The following is a 17,092-nucleotide window of genomic DNA, read 5'->3' as shown; positions in this document are numbered from 1 at the left end:
CAATCATGACAAGATTTCCAGTTCATATAAAGAAAGAATGACTGCCACACTCGAACAAAGAAAATCAGGAACATTGTTTTTCGGTTTTTGACAAGAATGACTGCATTTTTTTTTATTCTCAGTTTTTATCTTACATCTACAGCAAGCTAAAGCAGGACAAGTGAACAACTGACAGTTCAAAAAGATGTGACTACATTTGAACACAACTTCCATAAAGACTACAAGAGCACAGTGTACAGTAGAGATATTCAGTTTTCTAAAGAGTATTGTGTTCTACGATAGGAATACAAAGTCATTTCCATTTTAAGACACAACAATGGTTAAACTTAATTCAATAAGAATGAATTATCCAATGACCCTTGTTGAGTCAAAGACACACTCATGACAGTATAATGAACATTCAAATATGTTTATGAATATTCTTCATTAATTTTCATATTGGAAGAAGGCTGAGACAGGAAGAAAATTGGAAAATATCAAATTATGTAATTGTTAATTTCTTTCAATAATGAATATCTAAAGTTAAGTGAACAGAAGTAAAGCATGTGAAAAAAATTTCTACTTCCAGTGTGATCAGATTGGTACTAGTTAATGAGTTCAAGCTTTAACATCTAGAATGTACTAAAAAAAAACATGAATTTCTCTATGGACTGTAAATTCAACAGAGAGTAAGAATTTATTTCTCACACAAGGACAAGATCTATACAATCCTAAGGTGGTCAGGACACCCCAAGGAGAAACTAACTGATTCAGAGGAATGTTCAGGTCAAACAAAGGTCTAGAGGGGGGGGGGGGAGATATTGTGTGTGAATAGTTCAACCCTACAAACATGTGTCTGACGAGCATTCCAGTGCCAATTTTCAGGTTTCAATAGGCAAATTATCAAACTGAATTCAGAAAATTTACAACAAACAACTTTTGAGCCAAAAATGGTAATCAAACAATGAAAGAAAAGACCATAGTACAGGAAGCTTTACTAGGATGCTCAATGAGTCAGATTATATGGAAGATAATAAAAATTGCATAATTCAAATCATATTTCCAAAAGAAATCACAAGACATTCAAGAATAAAATCAATATATAAGAAACAAAATATCCAAATTAAAAATATCTTAATATTTATTTTCTATTCACTTACATTTCTTTTATCCTTTAAATAATAAAGGATTATTCATATTACGTGTGATCCAGTACCTGTCTATCACTTACGGGTGCATAATATATTTCAATCCCTAGGTTTTAATCACCTTAATGACTGATAAATGTAGCATCTTTCTTTTATCTTACAAAATGCAGCTGATACTATAACATCTGCACAATCAATACAGATATATCTCAACATGTACAATACATTCACTCAAAACCAATATTTACAAGCATATCACCAAACTCCAACATTCCCTATCCGTCTGTAAATGTTTCCTTGACTGATCTGGTATTGTTATGGTCCATAGACTACTGTAGAAAAATTTGCTAGTTAACATCCTATTAAAGTGGTTTGGCATTTCAACATTTCAGAAAGCAACGGCTATATTAATTGTCCCCTGACACCAACATGAATACAAAACCATAATTATTTCATTAACTGATATTGATTTTTGTTTCAAATGGAACTGTGCAAATAGTACAAATCAACAAAGGTGATACATTGAATGGAGATTGGATTTTGATCTCTTTACACCTGTGCTAACATTACTAAATGGTATATTGCCTAATAATAGGAAGTCTTTGGCCATTTTCTGTAGAAATAATAAAGCAAATTTATACAAATCATTTCCATACTTCTGAATACAGGGAAAGGTGAAAATTTCTATCTAAAATTAAATCTCAAATAATCTACACGTAAGTACATACACCAGGAGTGATAGAGAAACCCAGAGGGTATAGTCTAACATTTCTCTTTCATTACAATCAATATATCTATTGAAAAAAATGTGCTATCCAAAATATACAAATACTTTAAACATGGCAAGGCATTTTATACAACAAAATGATAATAAAAAGTAGAAGGTGCAATAAATTGTATCTAGTTCAAACAATCATAATTAATAAAGAATGTTAACAGCAAAAATAATAAATAACTACAATAAAGACTAAAATAAAGAAAATACTGCTTAGCAGTGATATTGAAAAACACACACACACATTAAAGAAATTTTATACAAGCATTGCAAAAGTAAAACATCACTGATTATGATGAATGAAAAAACATTTAAACTGTATACATAGCATTTGTATTGTTCCTATTTTATTGAATGATTCTCATTTTTGGAGCTTGATCAAGTGTATTCTTAAAGCAAAGTAAGTACATGCTCAAAATAAATTGACCAATCAGAAAGCATCTTTAATCAGAGTTCATTGTGCTTTTAGTACATTGTGAGACAGGATAGACATAAATATGAAAAAAACTGACAAACAGTAATATTTTTTTTCTTAGGATGATACTGTACTTTCATGGAAACTGTTCTTAAATAGTACTGTACAAATAATTTACATATACAATTTCATGTACTTTCCAAAGTTTGATGGACATGGTTATTTCATTTTGTATCATAAAGAAACATAGAGCATAGAAATCAACAAATCTTAATATATTACTCATTAAATTCATTCAAATATCAAAAAGATTTCAGATCAAATCATAGACACCCTTATGAAAGAAAACTTTCAATGCTAGTTATCAGTATCATAGTACATGCATTTCATATCATTTGCACATGGTTTACAACAATATTTGAGCAAATACAGGCTTAATAACACGAGTATAAAACAAAAACTGTACACTTTGATATCAACTTTCACAATCCATTCACTCTTGTTTAAAATATTCCAGTTTGTCCTTGGTTTGCAAACTCATATTAGCCTATCTGTACAAGTAGATTTGCAATTGCCCCCTTGTTGGTAGAAAATTTATAGTCCATCAAGTGCAGTTTCTCAGTTGTTATTACTGTCATACAGAAGTCTCATTGCTGCTTCCACCACTATTTAAAAGGTTAGGAAGGGAGGTAAGGAGGGAAAGGGTGTAAAATAAGGAAAGACAAGAAACAAAAATAAACTTTTAAGTACAAATAATAATCATGCAAACATAATTAAATGGAAACAAATTTCAAATTATAGAGGAAATAAATTTTCAGAGTTTTCTTACATCAGAAGCTGATGATCAATAACAAAATAATGATTACCGTTATTGGGTTTGGACTTATCCTACTTGCCTTTGTCTATGTTGAAATTAAAAGTTCTAATTGAAATGCTGAGAGGGTATAATCAATTGTTCTTTATTTAGAAAAAAAGGGGGGGGGGGCAGATAATGTGTTGGACTGCTCAGGAGGGTTGCAACATGCACATAATGGACTAAACTGACAGCATAGTATGTCTAAATCATACACTCTTTCCTCTTTCTTTTAAAAAGCATATTATAAAGATCAAAATGATAAAAAAATAGCTTTATATTTCAAGAAAGATCTAGATGGAAAATATGAGTTTTGCATGATATCTATGGCCATTTACCATTGCAAATGAAAGTTACAAGAAGAAATAACAAGGCAAAAGCGGTTTTGTGTCTCGCCCACTTATGAAAATAACCAGAAATATTGTGATTTGCGAAGGCACGCAACAGAGTTGTATCGAAACTTCATTGTGAAATGACTGGGATGAAATAACACTTGTCATAAGAGTCTTGCACGTAAACTTTAATGTTGACCTGAAAATGACCTTTGACCTTACCATGTGACCTCCGACTGCAGCAATAACATGCAGGTCGCCTAAGTACATCTACCATCCAAGTTTGGTTGAAAATTGACTTACGGTTGCGGAGTTAGGTGTCATAAGAGAGTCTTGCATGTAAACTTTAACGTTGACCTGAAAATTACCTTTGACCTTACCATGTGACCTCGGACTGCAGCATAACATGCAGGTCCCCCAAGTCTATCTACCATCCAAGTTTGGTTGAAAAGTGACTTACGGCTGCGGAGTTAAGTGTCATAAGAGAGTCTTGCATATCAACTTTAACGTTGACCCGAAAATGACCTTTGACCTTACCATGTGACCTCCGACTGCAGCCCAAGATGCAGGTCCCCCAAGTCCATCTACCATCCAAGTTTGGTTGAAAAGCGACTTATGGTTGCGGAGTTAGGTGTCATAAGAGAGTCTTGCATGTAAACTTTAACGTTGACCTGAAAATGACCTTTGACCTTACCATGTGACCTCCGATTGCAGCATAACATGCAGGTCCCCCAAGTCCATCTACCATCCAAGTTTGGTTGAAAAGTGACTTAGGGTTGTGGAGTTATGTGTCATAAGGTTTGTGACGGACGGACGGACGATGGACGGACGGACGACAGACGGATCCGAGTCTCGCCTTCACCTCTGGTGGGCGAGACAAAAATCAGACATTTTTATTTTGAATAGGAAATTTGATATAAGGTCATTAACAAAATAAGGAATGCACTGCAAAGAAATTATGTCCAAGATATGAAAATGAAGAATTTCAAAAATCAGAAAAGTGTAAATATGATGCCATTATGAACACACAACACACTTCCTTATAAGTAGCTGTCAATGGGAAAGATAATTTTCTGGATATAAAAATTTGCCAAAAACTATTTTGACGGACCTTTATTCCCCATAAAAAAGCTCAATTTAGAGATGCAAATTAAAAGTCATACCAACCAATGATAAAAAGTGTGAATAATGCAAATTGATTGAATAAAAAATGCCCAAGGGAAATTTAAGTAAAGAATGAAATTACATCCCTTGAAATCAATCATTGCATGGATTAATTGCAAACCAAATACCACTGCAAATTATTCAAACCCAAAATGATGCAAAATGTATTGTTAGTATTAGAAGGGAGATATCCCCTGGCTACTTACGATCTTAAATCAACACAACTGGTGAAATAATAAGAACGAAAGAAAAAACAAAGGTAAAATCATGCTATCATGGTCACAGCATAACATCACTCTGATTTCAAGAACAATAAAAAGGGATTGGGACTTGACTTTAAGCAGATTCCTAGAAGTAAAGATATTGATCATGATAATTTCAATTATTTGTATTCTTTTTTTCCTCTCCCTAAAAAAAAAACAATGTAAAAATCAACATTTTCATATAAGAGAAGGAAATCATGTAAAAGGAATAACGAAATATTAATATTATTTTTGCTTGTGTTGAATTAACAAGTTTCATTATCAAAACTGCATGGGAATTGATTACATGGGGAAACATGCAAGTGATTTGATAAAACTGCAGCCTGACTTAACTGTTTATTACCAGATAGTTCATTTATCACTATTAAATAAGAGAAACAAAGAGAAGAAAAAGTTGTAATTTTGGTGATGTAGTCCTGATATAAGGGAGTTTTTACACAGAGGCACAGAATGAACCCTAGCTATCACGCAGCAAATGCATTGAAAATGCAAGTCAAATCAAAATGAAGTCTCTTGAGGGTCGGCGAATAAAACCAGCAGTTTGGGCCGTGACAACACATTTGCAATTTTTCGTCAGCTTTCACAAAGACAAAATTTCAGCTCCGATTCACCGACCTTTAACAAAGACTTCACTGTGATTTGACTTCCAATGCATTGGCTGCGTTGTAGGATTCATTCTACACCGCTGTGTGAAAACTCCCGATTTATATTTTGCTCACAACTTTAATTTAAATACATGGGTACAAAGTAAACAGAGGTCCGCATGATGGATTATTCAAATCAAACTCCTAAAGAAAAAGATGAGACAAACTTTATATCGTGGACCCAATTTATATACTGCCAGGGATGAAGAATCAAGGATATAAAATATATAAATCCTTTTAGATTTAAAAGTCTACCACTTCTGATATTCATTTACATGTTTTGATGGAGAACTCCACTCGGCCTGTCTTCAATTTGCTTGAATTAGAGTTAACAATTTTCTTTGAGCATTTAGAATTCTTCAGTTCATAGTAAATCAATTTGCCTATATTAATAAATATCATTTCAATTTGCCCAGAGCAGGGCCCAGAGTATGCATCTGTGGGTGTTGGAGAAGTAGGGCAGAATCATCTTTTACATCCTTGAAATTCTTTATGTTATATGTACATGTAGTTGCAGTGCACTTTGATACAAGGTCACAAAAATCACCCATACAAAGCATCACATTAAACAAGCATAATTCCTAGTAGATCACAGTTGTAGTACATGCCTCTAGTACGATATTGAGGTATAGATACAAGATATTCTAGTCCATCTTTCATCTATTTATATCTTGATTGGAAAGATATTGATTTTGTCCATAATTCATGATATAAACATGATTTTAATATACATATCTTTGAAATGTAGCAGTCACAGATTTCACAATGACACAAAATCACAACATTTATCAAGCTCCTTTCCTTTCACTTCCTAAAATGTAATGTGTACAATACATGTGGGGAGTAGATTTGTAATTCTTTTTTTTTTTCATTCAGCACCATATAGCATAATAATGATTGTTTTAAGAGCCCCGTCTCCTGTAAAATGAGAACAAACCTATCTGTTGATATGTTAATTTCTGATCTCATAATCATGAAATAACAAGTAATAAGTGCACAACACACACACATATAGAGACATCATAGTATTTTGTGTCCATTCACCAGTCTAGTATAATACATTCCTTGTCCACACACCTTACTCATATATATACCCATCTGCTCAAAAGTCTTATTTACAATGCTTCCCAAAAAATCCTATCCTCAACTGCTTGTCACAAACATTTAAATTTTAATGTGTGTCTATGTCAATATAATAAAATCATCTTCTTGTTCATAGCTTCATAGCTTTTGTTTTCAAATCCCATATGAATGGAATAAATATAATTGTCAACATTTTTGAGTCATTTCCTGTATCTGCTTATTATTTTTGTGGTTATGGTAATAGACACAATGGCCAATTGAGGAACCCCAAATTGAACAAAGCTGTGGACGTACATTTTGTTGAAGTACTTAACAGAAGGCCTTACAAAGAATGGTCAGGTCAAAGTCATTTCTCAGATTTAAATGAGATTATTAAAGATTTGTCTACAAACAGATACAAGAGAGGATATGAAGTGTACTGTTTCTAGTTGTATATATTTTTATATGATTATTATAAAAGCAGCAAGTATATTTATCCTATATTATTCTGTTAATGTAGTACCCTCTCACCAAAGACAAGTGTAATTTGCATACATAAACAAACCACAATTTCAGGGCTAGGGATCATAAAATGGTCTAATAAAGGGAATATGTAGAGAGGCAATTTAAAGATCAGTGACAGGCACGCACTCTGAATCGTTGTCGCCTTGACCTCCAGCCGGCCTAACGGTCAGTTTGTCCCTGTGGCTAGTGACATCAGCTGGAATCAGACTACTATGTGAGCTGCTTGTGGTGTTTGGTGATCCTTTATGAGAGCTACCTGGTGTCTTCATGATACCTTTTAATGGAAGGATATCAGGACGTTGAGAGACTGCCGGTAAGTGTGTCCGACTTCCTGTGGGTGGTAGGACAAGGAGAGCGACATGATGTAAGCATTTCATACATTATGAATCTAGAACATGAAAGCAGGAAATGAATTTGAAAATCAAGCAGCAAATATCAAGAAAAAGCCACATAACACTGGCAATATCACTGGATAAGAAAATAAATATACTCCATATATCAGTCTGTTTGAAGCAAAAAAAAAAAGAAATAAAATAAACAGAAAATGAATTATAGACAAATACATCTCACAATTTAATGAAAGTTTTTATTTTTATTACAACCTATATTTTGCAGCACTTACGCTATATAAATAATAGTTCCAGGTATGATTGAACTACTAGGTTTACCAGTTAGACAAAAGACATTCCATCAGAAATATTTAGAATTTCATTATCTTTTCCGAAAATTAGTACTTCATCTGTTTTCCAACTTCTTTACATAAAATGAATTTGCCTAGAATATATTTGAATGGTGATGCTAACCTGACACACTTCCACTGTTCTGACTTCCATCTCTATCACTATCTGGTGGAGGGAGTTTAGGGTCTAATATCTTAAGCTCTGCTCTATGGCGTGACTCATTATCATTTGTTAAAATATCACCAGAATATATTTTCTTGTGAAGCATCTCTGGTGATGGTTTTACTGCACAAAAAGGAACAAAAGGAAAATTATGATTTCATAGAGGGAAATAAAACTAAGATTTTGAAGGGGAAAAGAATTAACAGAAATAATTACAGCATGCAAATTAAAAAGCCTGTAACATTTAAATAGAGTAAACATAGAAATCCAATTCACAGACAATATACAAATAAAGCTGTTTAGTAACATCACTAATATTGAAGAAAATTTTCATCAATAAACATTATTTCCTTTCCATACAAGGATAACATAAAAAATCATATCAAATCTATAATTATCAATTTTATGTCAGTACAACAAGTATTTACCACCATCTATATTAAATTAGTATGACTAGACCACCCTTATCTTATTGTTGTTATCAGTATCACAATTAAAGAAAGCATCTTCATTTACAAATTCAATCATTCTTACCTTTTGGTGTACTATGGATTGGTGCTATGGTAGTTTGGGGAATATTATCTGAAATTACAAAGAGAAAAACTAGTTTATAATAAACAACTAAAATACAATACAATCTTGTAGTATCACAACTTTATCTCTCTCACTATAATCAATGTTCTAATACCAAAAATTAATATAAATATTTTATGTGCATGCTTTTGCTCAAGTGAGATCACACTCACTGCAGTAGCTAGCATCAACCAACCATCTAACCCCTCTAATTGTCAAATATTCACTTATGTAGGAAGATTTTTTAAGCCAGCCGTCGGATACAGTTATGTGAATATCATAATTGCTTATCCGTTAATATTCTTACATTTAAACAGGTAATGCATGAGAGATGCAAAAGACTCATAACTAAATTGACAAGGAAATACCCTGGTAATTTGAGGCATAAAATTCATAACCAGTATCTAAAACAACTAAATAAGATCAGTTGCTAATTCCTAAACATTGTCATACCTAAAGTTGGATTCCACTTTGTTACTGATAGATAATACTTACCTGGTAAATGAACTTTTTTAGGTGTGCTTTTCCATTGTTCTTTATCAGGTAAAGGTGCTATTTCCTCATCATCAGAAGAATGAGATGATGCTAATGACATACTATCTCTCTGACGCTGAACTGATGCATCACTGTCTGAATCAGAATCATTATCTGAAGAGAAACAAAAAAATAATATTATCATAATTTACTCCTATAACAGAGGTAGGGAATAGGTTTAATGTTTGGGTGAAGAGACGTGCTCTTTAGTAAGGCGAGAATTATTTTTTCCAATATTTGTGAAAAATCCAAGTGTTTTCAATCTAAGACCCAATTAAAAAATCTGAATGTTTTAATCTAAAACCGATTCAAAATATTGAATAGAAATGCAAGAAAATTCCTGGGATGAAATTTTATGTAAAAGCAATAGATGACTTTTTTATGTGGGACTTTTTAATCAATGCACAATGTTAGCTTGTTTGGAATACACAACATTATATGAGCCGTATGACTTCTGTGTATCAAATATAGGTGATAGAAAAATAATATATTTTCAAAAGGTCGATTGAAATATGCAAAATACCATTTAAATAGTTTTACATAAAAAGGTAAGTGAAACACATGCATTTGTGTATGTTAGTGAATTGTAGTATTTGTTTTTAAATAGTTCTGTGTAAGATTTTGCAGGGAGAAATACCCATGCAAGTGAATTCAGAAAATTACTGATTGACTCAGAGACTGAATAAAGTCACAAAGTTATTAACAAACAAAATATACAAATAAATGATAGCAAATCATACATTTACAGATTCCATCCACATAATTGATATCCATCATGTCAGATTAATCATGAATTAGAACAGCATCATTATTGAAACGAGAGCAAAATATAAAAAATTAGGAAATTGATATGAAAAGCTTTGATTGATATATGCTTTTCATATTGAACAAATCAATATACATGCTTTACTTTACAAATGATATATATTTTTTCTCTAACAAAGTATCATGACTAATCAATTTAAATACAATATTTCTTTTTAAAGCAGAAATGAGTATTATATACTTTCACTCCTACAAATAAATTTTTTAACTGTATCAATGAAAACAGAAGCTGTGATTGGAATGGAAATGTCAATAACAATACAGAACTTATGAAAAAAGAACATGTGGATCATATTCAAATCACAGGCTTTGTGAACAAAACTGACAGGTGGAAAAATAAAAGGTGGAATATTGCTAAAATTACATAGACAAAGCATTATCAAACATTATACATCTCAGTATTAAATCATAAAAAAGAAGCAAATATTCTGCAATGAAAGTGGGGCTGGAGAACAGATTAAGCTGACGACAAACACGGATTTGGCCAGTAGAAGCTATCTTACCACGGCGTTTTCGTCTACGAGGGTTAGTATGATAGCTGCCTGAAGATGGTGTTCTGTTAGCAATACTATAATCATAGTCCCAGTCTGATGGTATGCAATGAAATGCAATCCAGGCAAGTACAAATGAATATTGTTAGTATTTAAGAATCAAGTGGTGAAGTGATAAACGTAAAGGACTAACACTTGTATATAATTACTATCAAAATGTATTTTGTGTATAAGATTAATTAAGAGATATAACATTAATGCACCTGTGAATTGTAACTGCGGGTCCCACTTTCCCAGGGAATACCGGGTTACTTGCCATGTATTCACAATATGGTAAGCCATTTATCGGTTGCAGCATACAGGCCAATTGCCCAATTTCGCAGTCAACATCGCGCGCAGGCGCACAGTGCTAGTGTACTGTAATGTGACTGTGATGCTTCACAAATTAAATCCATATGGCAGGTATTCACCTGTCTAAATTTCACACAGAAATATGCAGGCAAATTTCTCTCCCACCTCCTCGACCCGAGTAAACAGCATATGTAAGCCGGTTGAGCCACATCGGCCAGCGCAGAATTTTCGCATGCATGTATGCACTTTAGTACTAGCGCATGCAACATATGTCGACTTTTTCCCATGAGGCATCGCAAATTTCGGCCTGTCCACTGCAACCGATAGATAGGGCACATTATTGTGAATCCACTGAATTGTTAGGGGTTTGCACGAGTAGACATCCTTGCTGGCAGGTTACCTGGATGTGGCAGTGGCTTGAATGAAACCACCCCTGTTGGGTGGAGACCATGTATGGGTTTTGGCAGCGGCAGTGAGCTAGAAATTCTACTGCGGTATGAAGGGCAGGACTTGCCCTGCCCGACAGTGACGTCCTTGGGGATTTGTCAGCTTTGAGGGACCGAAGTCCCAACTTGTACCAGGGTACATGTGGGCTTCAGTTACAATGACAGGTGCATAATACCTTGGGATTCATAATTCCAAAATGTAATATTGGTGCTAGATAAATTCCCAGATTGGATTGGATTGAAAGGGGAGGCCTATACAAATCATTGTATATATTCAAGAGGAAACGCAAGGAGTTTCTCATATACAGTCATTCTCGTCGTGAATTATTCATTACAGTCATATGGACATCACACACATAACATTTACATGAACACAAACATGAAAATGAAATGACAAAGTCATTCAAGATGATATCTTGTTTATTAGATGGGCTCCTACACATCATCTAGTATTGTGATTTCACAGTGCTTGTCAGTATGGTTCAATCAGATTAAGTTTGCTTTCTTTAGGCATCCAGTGCAACATAATTGATTTGCATTCCACGAGTGGGCCATTGAGTCCATTAGGACTTTACTTACACAGCTTGGCAGGCCAATCCTTTTGAAAGGTATACACTGCTTCTATAATAAAACCATTACGATCATTTCAGATTATTACAAAATTAGTTTAGAGGGGATACAATCCTGATTCTATTTCCAATAGTAGAAATATCTTAGAAGCATATAAACAAGTTACGAAAATTTATAAAAACTTAAAATTGCTTGACAGGTGGAAATATCACATTCACTTTGTGCAGCGTAATCAATGTCAAATATTGAACTTCCAAACAACAAATTAACATCATTACAGTATGTAGAGATGGATAACTTCATTGTCATCACCTACGATAAGGCAGAAATTATCAAGAAAAATGACTCATGGATTTCAATTTCAAATTATGAGTATTAATTATAAAATCATTGGCCATTTCCAACAAAACTTTTGAATGGATGACGTTGTCAATTTCAGATTTCTATGTTAAAATCTATTTGCCTATCTTCCTCAAGCTTTCACTGTCATGCTTCTTTGATCTTGTTCTTTCTGAATTGCTTTAAGCCATATAAATTTTTCTTTTAGCATGGACTTTGAAGCTTGTTAAATCTGGATACCGTACCCTACCTACAAAATGAGAATTCTCAGCACCTTGAAACTACTTCACATTTAAACCACAAAAGAATATAAACTCAACTTACACACAGAACACAAATCAAGAAACAGTGATACAAAATTACAGACAGCATTAAGAATCCAAATACCTACTGTATAGATCTATCAATCATTACAGAGACCCATAGCATACAAGCTACTATAACGGTAACTTTCCCAACAAATGGTAATTCTCATGGAATCCTTTATTTTAATTGCCATGGTAGTTACCATTGGATGGCAAAGTAACTGAAAAAAAAAATTTATGCAACAGAAACCAGATTTTAATGTAATTGTATTAAATGGTAAAACCTTTAAAACTAGGGACCTGTAAATACATAACATTTACCGGTACATCTTATCTTGAATTAAGAAAATGTACTCATCACTCAAATTACAAAGTATAAAGATCTTGTGAAAACTGGTAATGAATGGGTTAGATTAAAATAGCATAGATTACTTATTATTTGTAACATTAAAGATGAAATGATATCTGAATGATCTAGCAGAGACTAGAAAATATAAGTGGGTGATATGACATCACAATAACAAGAATGTGACAGACAGACAGACAGAATGCACTCTCTCACCTAAAACATTCATAACAGGATTGGTGTGTCCCATCATACCCATATGAGCTGCTGTGTGTGTAAAGAATGAATGCATGGAACAAGAAGCACATGGTACAAAGCATGCTGTTAGAACAATGTAACCACTACATCTATGTTAACTAGTCATCTTTACTACCAATCATTCTTAAATAAAAATTACAATTAGTTTTCCATTCACATCACTATTTATTTTTTTAAGCAGCAAGACTGGAGGTCTTTAAAATGTATTTAAGGACTGTAAGCCCATAAAAAAGCTTTAGCTGATCGATTATAAAATAGAATAATAATGTTTTAATCTATCAACGTTTATACTATTCATTTACAAATCTTTAAATTACTTCAAAGACAATCATTAGGACTCTTAAATCAAAAAATTATTTTAGTGATACACAGCTAATTTCCTTATTTCTCTTTTTTATTGCTTATCAAATTATTTTGAAGCTGAAGAGATGATTTCATATAGCTGCAAAAGTCAAGAGGATATATGCATTTTTTATTGACTCAAACGCGATATATATCATAAGATTCAAGATATATACTTATTTGTACAGGTATTTTTTTTAATGCTTTGAATAGCAGGACTGTTGATGGGTTAGAGCATTATATGAAAAGGCATGGGGAAAGGCTTGGGAACATGAATATCAAGTCTACATTCTACTGAGAACAAGGTTATACAATCATTTCATGATTAATAAGAGGAATTCATACTATGTTATATACCTAGAAGACAATGATGGTGATGTTGATGATGGTTTCCTGTATGACGCAATGTCATTTGCTCTGAAAATGCATCTCTTGAAATTCGAATTTCAAAGATGAATGACAATTAAGTTGTCTAGCTCATAATTCTATTTGATATATGTGAAGTATTCAAGTCAATCAAATATTTCAGTAAATCTGATGTATGAATAACTTTAACACTAACCTTATATGATTTTATTAGTATTCATGCAGAAGTACAGTGAAATGATTATACAACATTATTCACTTTTCTTTTTTGAAAATAATGTTCTTACCATCTAAATTTGTTTCAGCATTATTTTTGTAGTAGGATGGCACATAATCAAAATGGGCTGATGGTGAAGTGGTAGTTGTACTGGCTGTCTTGCGTAGGTAGCCATCAGGTCGATAAACATGAGGGTTGTTACTCATTTTTGATGAACGGCTACTTGCGCCTATTGATGCTGTTGATATGCCAATGTTATATCTACCCGGTGTGCCGATGGAATCATTTTTACTATATGTCAGGGCAGATCGCTTTAAAAAGAAACAGAAGAAAGGATTCATCTTTAATCTTAATAATTTCTAAGTAGCAGGATTCGACTGAAATGACAGAGTAAATAAGGCATTTTTACCAAGGGATAGAGTAGTCATATTAAATATTCTATACTCTTTATTCATGAAAGAAATTAAATCAATTATTCATGATTTAACTCTCTTTTATCTCTGGGGTACCAATATCAGAAAGAAATAATTTATACTGACGATTCAACAATCCATGTACTTCCTACAGTTAAATTAAGATATATTCTAAATTAAAGTCAAGTTATTTCCTGTTGTACAATTTGTGAATAACTTACTGAGTTGATGCTGTTATTAATTTCTGGTTTGTATTGTTTTCCTTGCATCCTGTGACAGCATCTACACCATTCATTCCGTACCTGAAAGAAACAAAAAAACATAATTTCAATAACCAAGTTTTTGAGAAAAAAATTGTTTTTAGAATCAAGACGTAAATCTTTGTAAGATGAAATTTCTATCTGTGTTAAAATGTATTGGTGAGTTTACAATTACTAAGATTAAACTCCACCTGAAAACTTTCAACTGATCTTTCAATTATTTCATAAAGTTGTACTTTAAAAGTGCACAAATATATTATTGACATATGTAAATTTTGATTTTGTTATACAATAGTCTATAATTAATTTCAATGTCTTAGAAGCAAGCAAAGGAGTTTAAATTTTACTCATTCATTTCACTCAATAAAAAGAACATACATACAAGTTATGGAAAATCACATATTGGCAAGGACAACAGTACAAATTAGAGAAAATGACAATATTTTCAAAACAGACTTTGAGCGTGGATGGGTATTAAAATGTGATAGATCTTGAAACTTTTGGTTATAAAAACAGACAAAAATAATGAGTGAAAATAGCTTACCCTATAATCAAGCACACAGTGGAATAGAAGAATAGCTATTCCTGTAATGCTATTGAAGATAGCAAATAGATACTGGTAGATGATGAGAGTTTGATTGACAGCTAATAAACCAAACACCCAAGTAATACCAAGCAATGGTAGTAGGATGCCTGCTGATCGGATACCAGACCTAGCAAAGGACAACGAAAATAGTACAGGTAATTAACGGAATAAGAACTGATGAATTTGTTATAATTTTCTCATTAAAACTTGCATTAGTGAGAGATGCCTTTTCCTCAATTCAGAGATCAATGCAAACGTGTAGACATCTTGTGTTAATAACGACATACGTATGAACCTTACAATTACAAAGTAACACACTTAGCTTGAATATTTCAGCTTACTGTATAATATGCAAGTGCTTCAATCAAACATTTTATTAATCATACAAAACAAGAAGACTAGCATAAAAAGTTTTAGAAATATAGATTTAAGAAAAAATATAGTTCAGATGTGTTCAAAAATTGTCATGGGATAACACTATTGTTAAAAGGAAACACATTGCTCTACGATTGAATATGCAATAATTTTCACTTATATCTCAAAATATGTGAGACAGTTTAAACCAGATTTTCATCTTTAAAGGAGTAACAAAAGACAAATAAAATAAGAGCTCACATACACCTACATGAGAAAAAATTTCAAGAAAAAAAATTTACTTTCTAAGGATTTATCTCACTTTAAGATGAACAAAGCTATACAGCCAAAGTAAATCTAATGCTAAATCATCTAATACTCGATTCATCCCTTTTATAAAAAGTTTGTATTTTTCTATAAAATCATGAGTTGTTATATCGTACAAAGAATGATGCAAATAATTGTGTAATCATAAATCACTTCTTGAAAATGCTTGTGTCCATGATCCCTGTATAATATGGCAACAAGTATGATCATCAGGGTTCAGTAATAACGGCTGGGTCATAAAAGCAGACATCCAAAAAATGGTGTATATCAAAGTAATTTACCAAAATTAACAACAAAAAAACCAAGCTAATCTCAAAGAAATTCATTCATGGACCTAATAACCATAACAACAATTTTACCAAGAGAAAGTATCCCTTAAAATGCACATAATGGGAAAATTTGACTTCTTTACGCAAATTATTCCAGTTATACAGGACATTTATACAATTCTAATATTCATTATTTACTAAGAAAAGACAGATTTTACACAAAGGTGTCAAGTTATGGGGGACAAAGTATTAAAAACTGTGCATAGCCCAACTACCCAAATGCCATAGAGAAGTGACTACTTGTGCATTTTCAGAGATACAACTGTGAAAATTCAAAGTGAGTACCGAGAAATTCTGCTTAAATTAATATTTTTAATGATGTTTATCTCTACTTTATCACTGATTAAATTATGGATCTTTTACACTGTAATACTACACAGATAACATAGCAAAGTACAAATAAATAAATAAATAAACTTAAGCAAAATATATTAAAAGCTCTGCATGGAAAATTAGCTATTATCATGCATTAGAGAGAAGATAGAGAAGTGAAAAGTTTATGAATGCATAATTATTCAAAATCACTATACAAAGATTACAGTGTTTTCATTTTGTATAAAGAAAAGTTACTATGATTCAGAAAACTCATAACTATTCCAACTTAAAATAATAGAAAAAAATTGTGTTCACACTAAAAATATACAATTACTTGCGACAGAAAAACAAGTCAAACCTAAATATTTGAAGAAAACAATTCAAGGAAAAAAAAACAATTTAAAAAAAAAGTAAAATTGTTTGCTTTGTAGATCTTTGTTTTCTTTCCATTCTTTTTTGGCATTAGTCATTTTTTTTTTGGAGGAAATGCTTGACTTTATTATCAAAGAAAAACATGCTTGCCATGGAATGAAGCAACTTGTA

At 32.3% G+C, this 17,092-nt stretch overlaps 1 protein-coding gene across 12 annotated transcripts in view; it reads right to left on the bottom strand.

The window, feature by feature from the left end:
* Positions 1 to 1,096: 1,096 nt before the first annotated feature.
* Positions 1,097 to 17,092, bottom strand: part of LOC129256894 (cadherin EGF LAG seven-pass G-type receptor 2-like) — a 28,764-nt gene continuing 12,768 nt past the window's right edge. Inside the window, exons 19-29 of one of the 12 annotated variants that reach the window (XM_064097458.1) lie at positions 15,183 to 15,351; positions 14,600 to 14,680; positions 14,036 to 14,276; positions 12,999 to 13,049; positions 11,802 to 11,843; positions 9,071 to 9,223; positions 8,537 to 8,584; positions 7,964 to 8,125; positions 7,287 to 7,491; positions 4,873 to 4,890; positions 1,097 to 2,982 (exon numbers count right to left, since the gene is read on the bottom strand). In XM_064097458.1, the coding sequence (XP_063953528.1) occupies positions 2,952 to 2,982; positions 4,873 to 4,890; positions 7,287 to 7,491; positions 7,964 to 8,125; positions 8,537 to 8,584; positions 9,071 to 9,223; positions 11,802 to 11,843; positions 12,999 to 13,049; positions 14,036 to 14,276; positions 14,600 to 14,680; positions 15,183 to 15,351 (1,201 nt within the window). In that variant the 3' untranslated portion in view covers positions 1,097 to 2,951. Of the gene's footprint in view, positions 2,983 to 4,872; positions 4,891 to 5,067; positions 7,492 to 7,963; positions 8,126 to 8,536; positions 8,585 to 9,070; positions 9,224 to 10,270; positions 10,522 to 11,801; positions 11,844 to 12,998; positions 13,050 to 14,035; positions 14,277 to 14,599; positions 14,681 to 15,182; positions 15,352 to 17,092 lie in introns of those variants that run through there. The other 11 variants (XM_054895111.2, XM_054895112.2, XM_054895114.2 and 8 more) reach the window with 11 other exon arrangements.

Source organism: Lytechinus pictus, chromosome 3 (genome assembly GCF_037042905.1).
Source record: "Lytechinus pictus isolate F3 Inbred chromosome 3, Lp3.0, whole genome shotgun sequence".
NCBI classification, from domain to species: Eukaryota; Metazoa; Echinodermata; class Echinoidea; order Temnopleuroida; family Toxopneustidae; genus Lytechinus; species Lytechinus pictus.
This window is presented reverse-complemented; position numbering and strand designations above follow the sequence as displayed.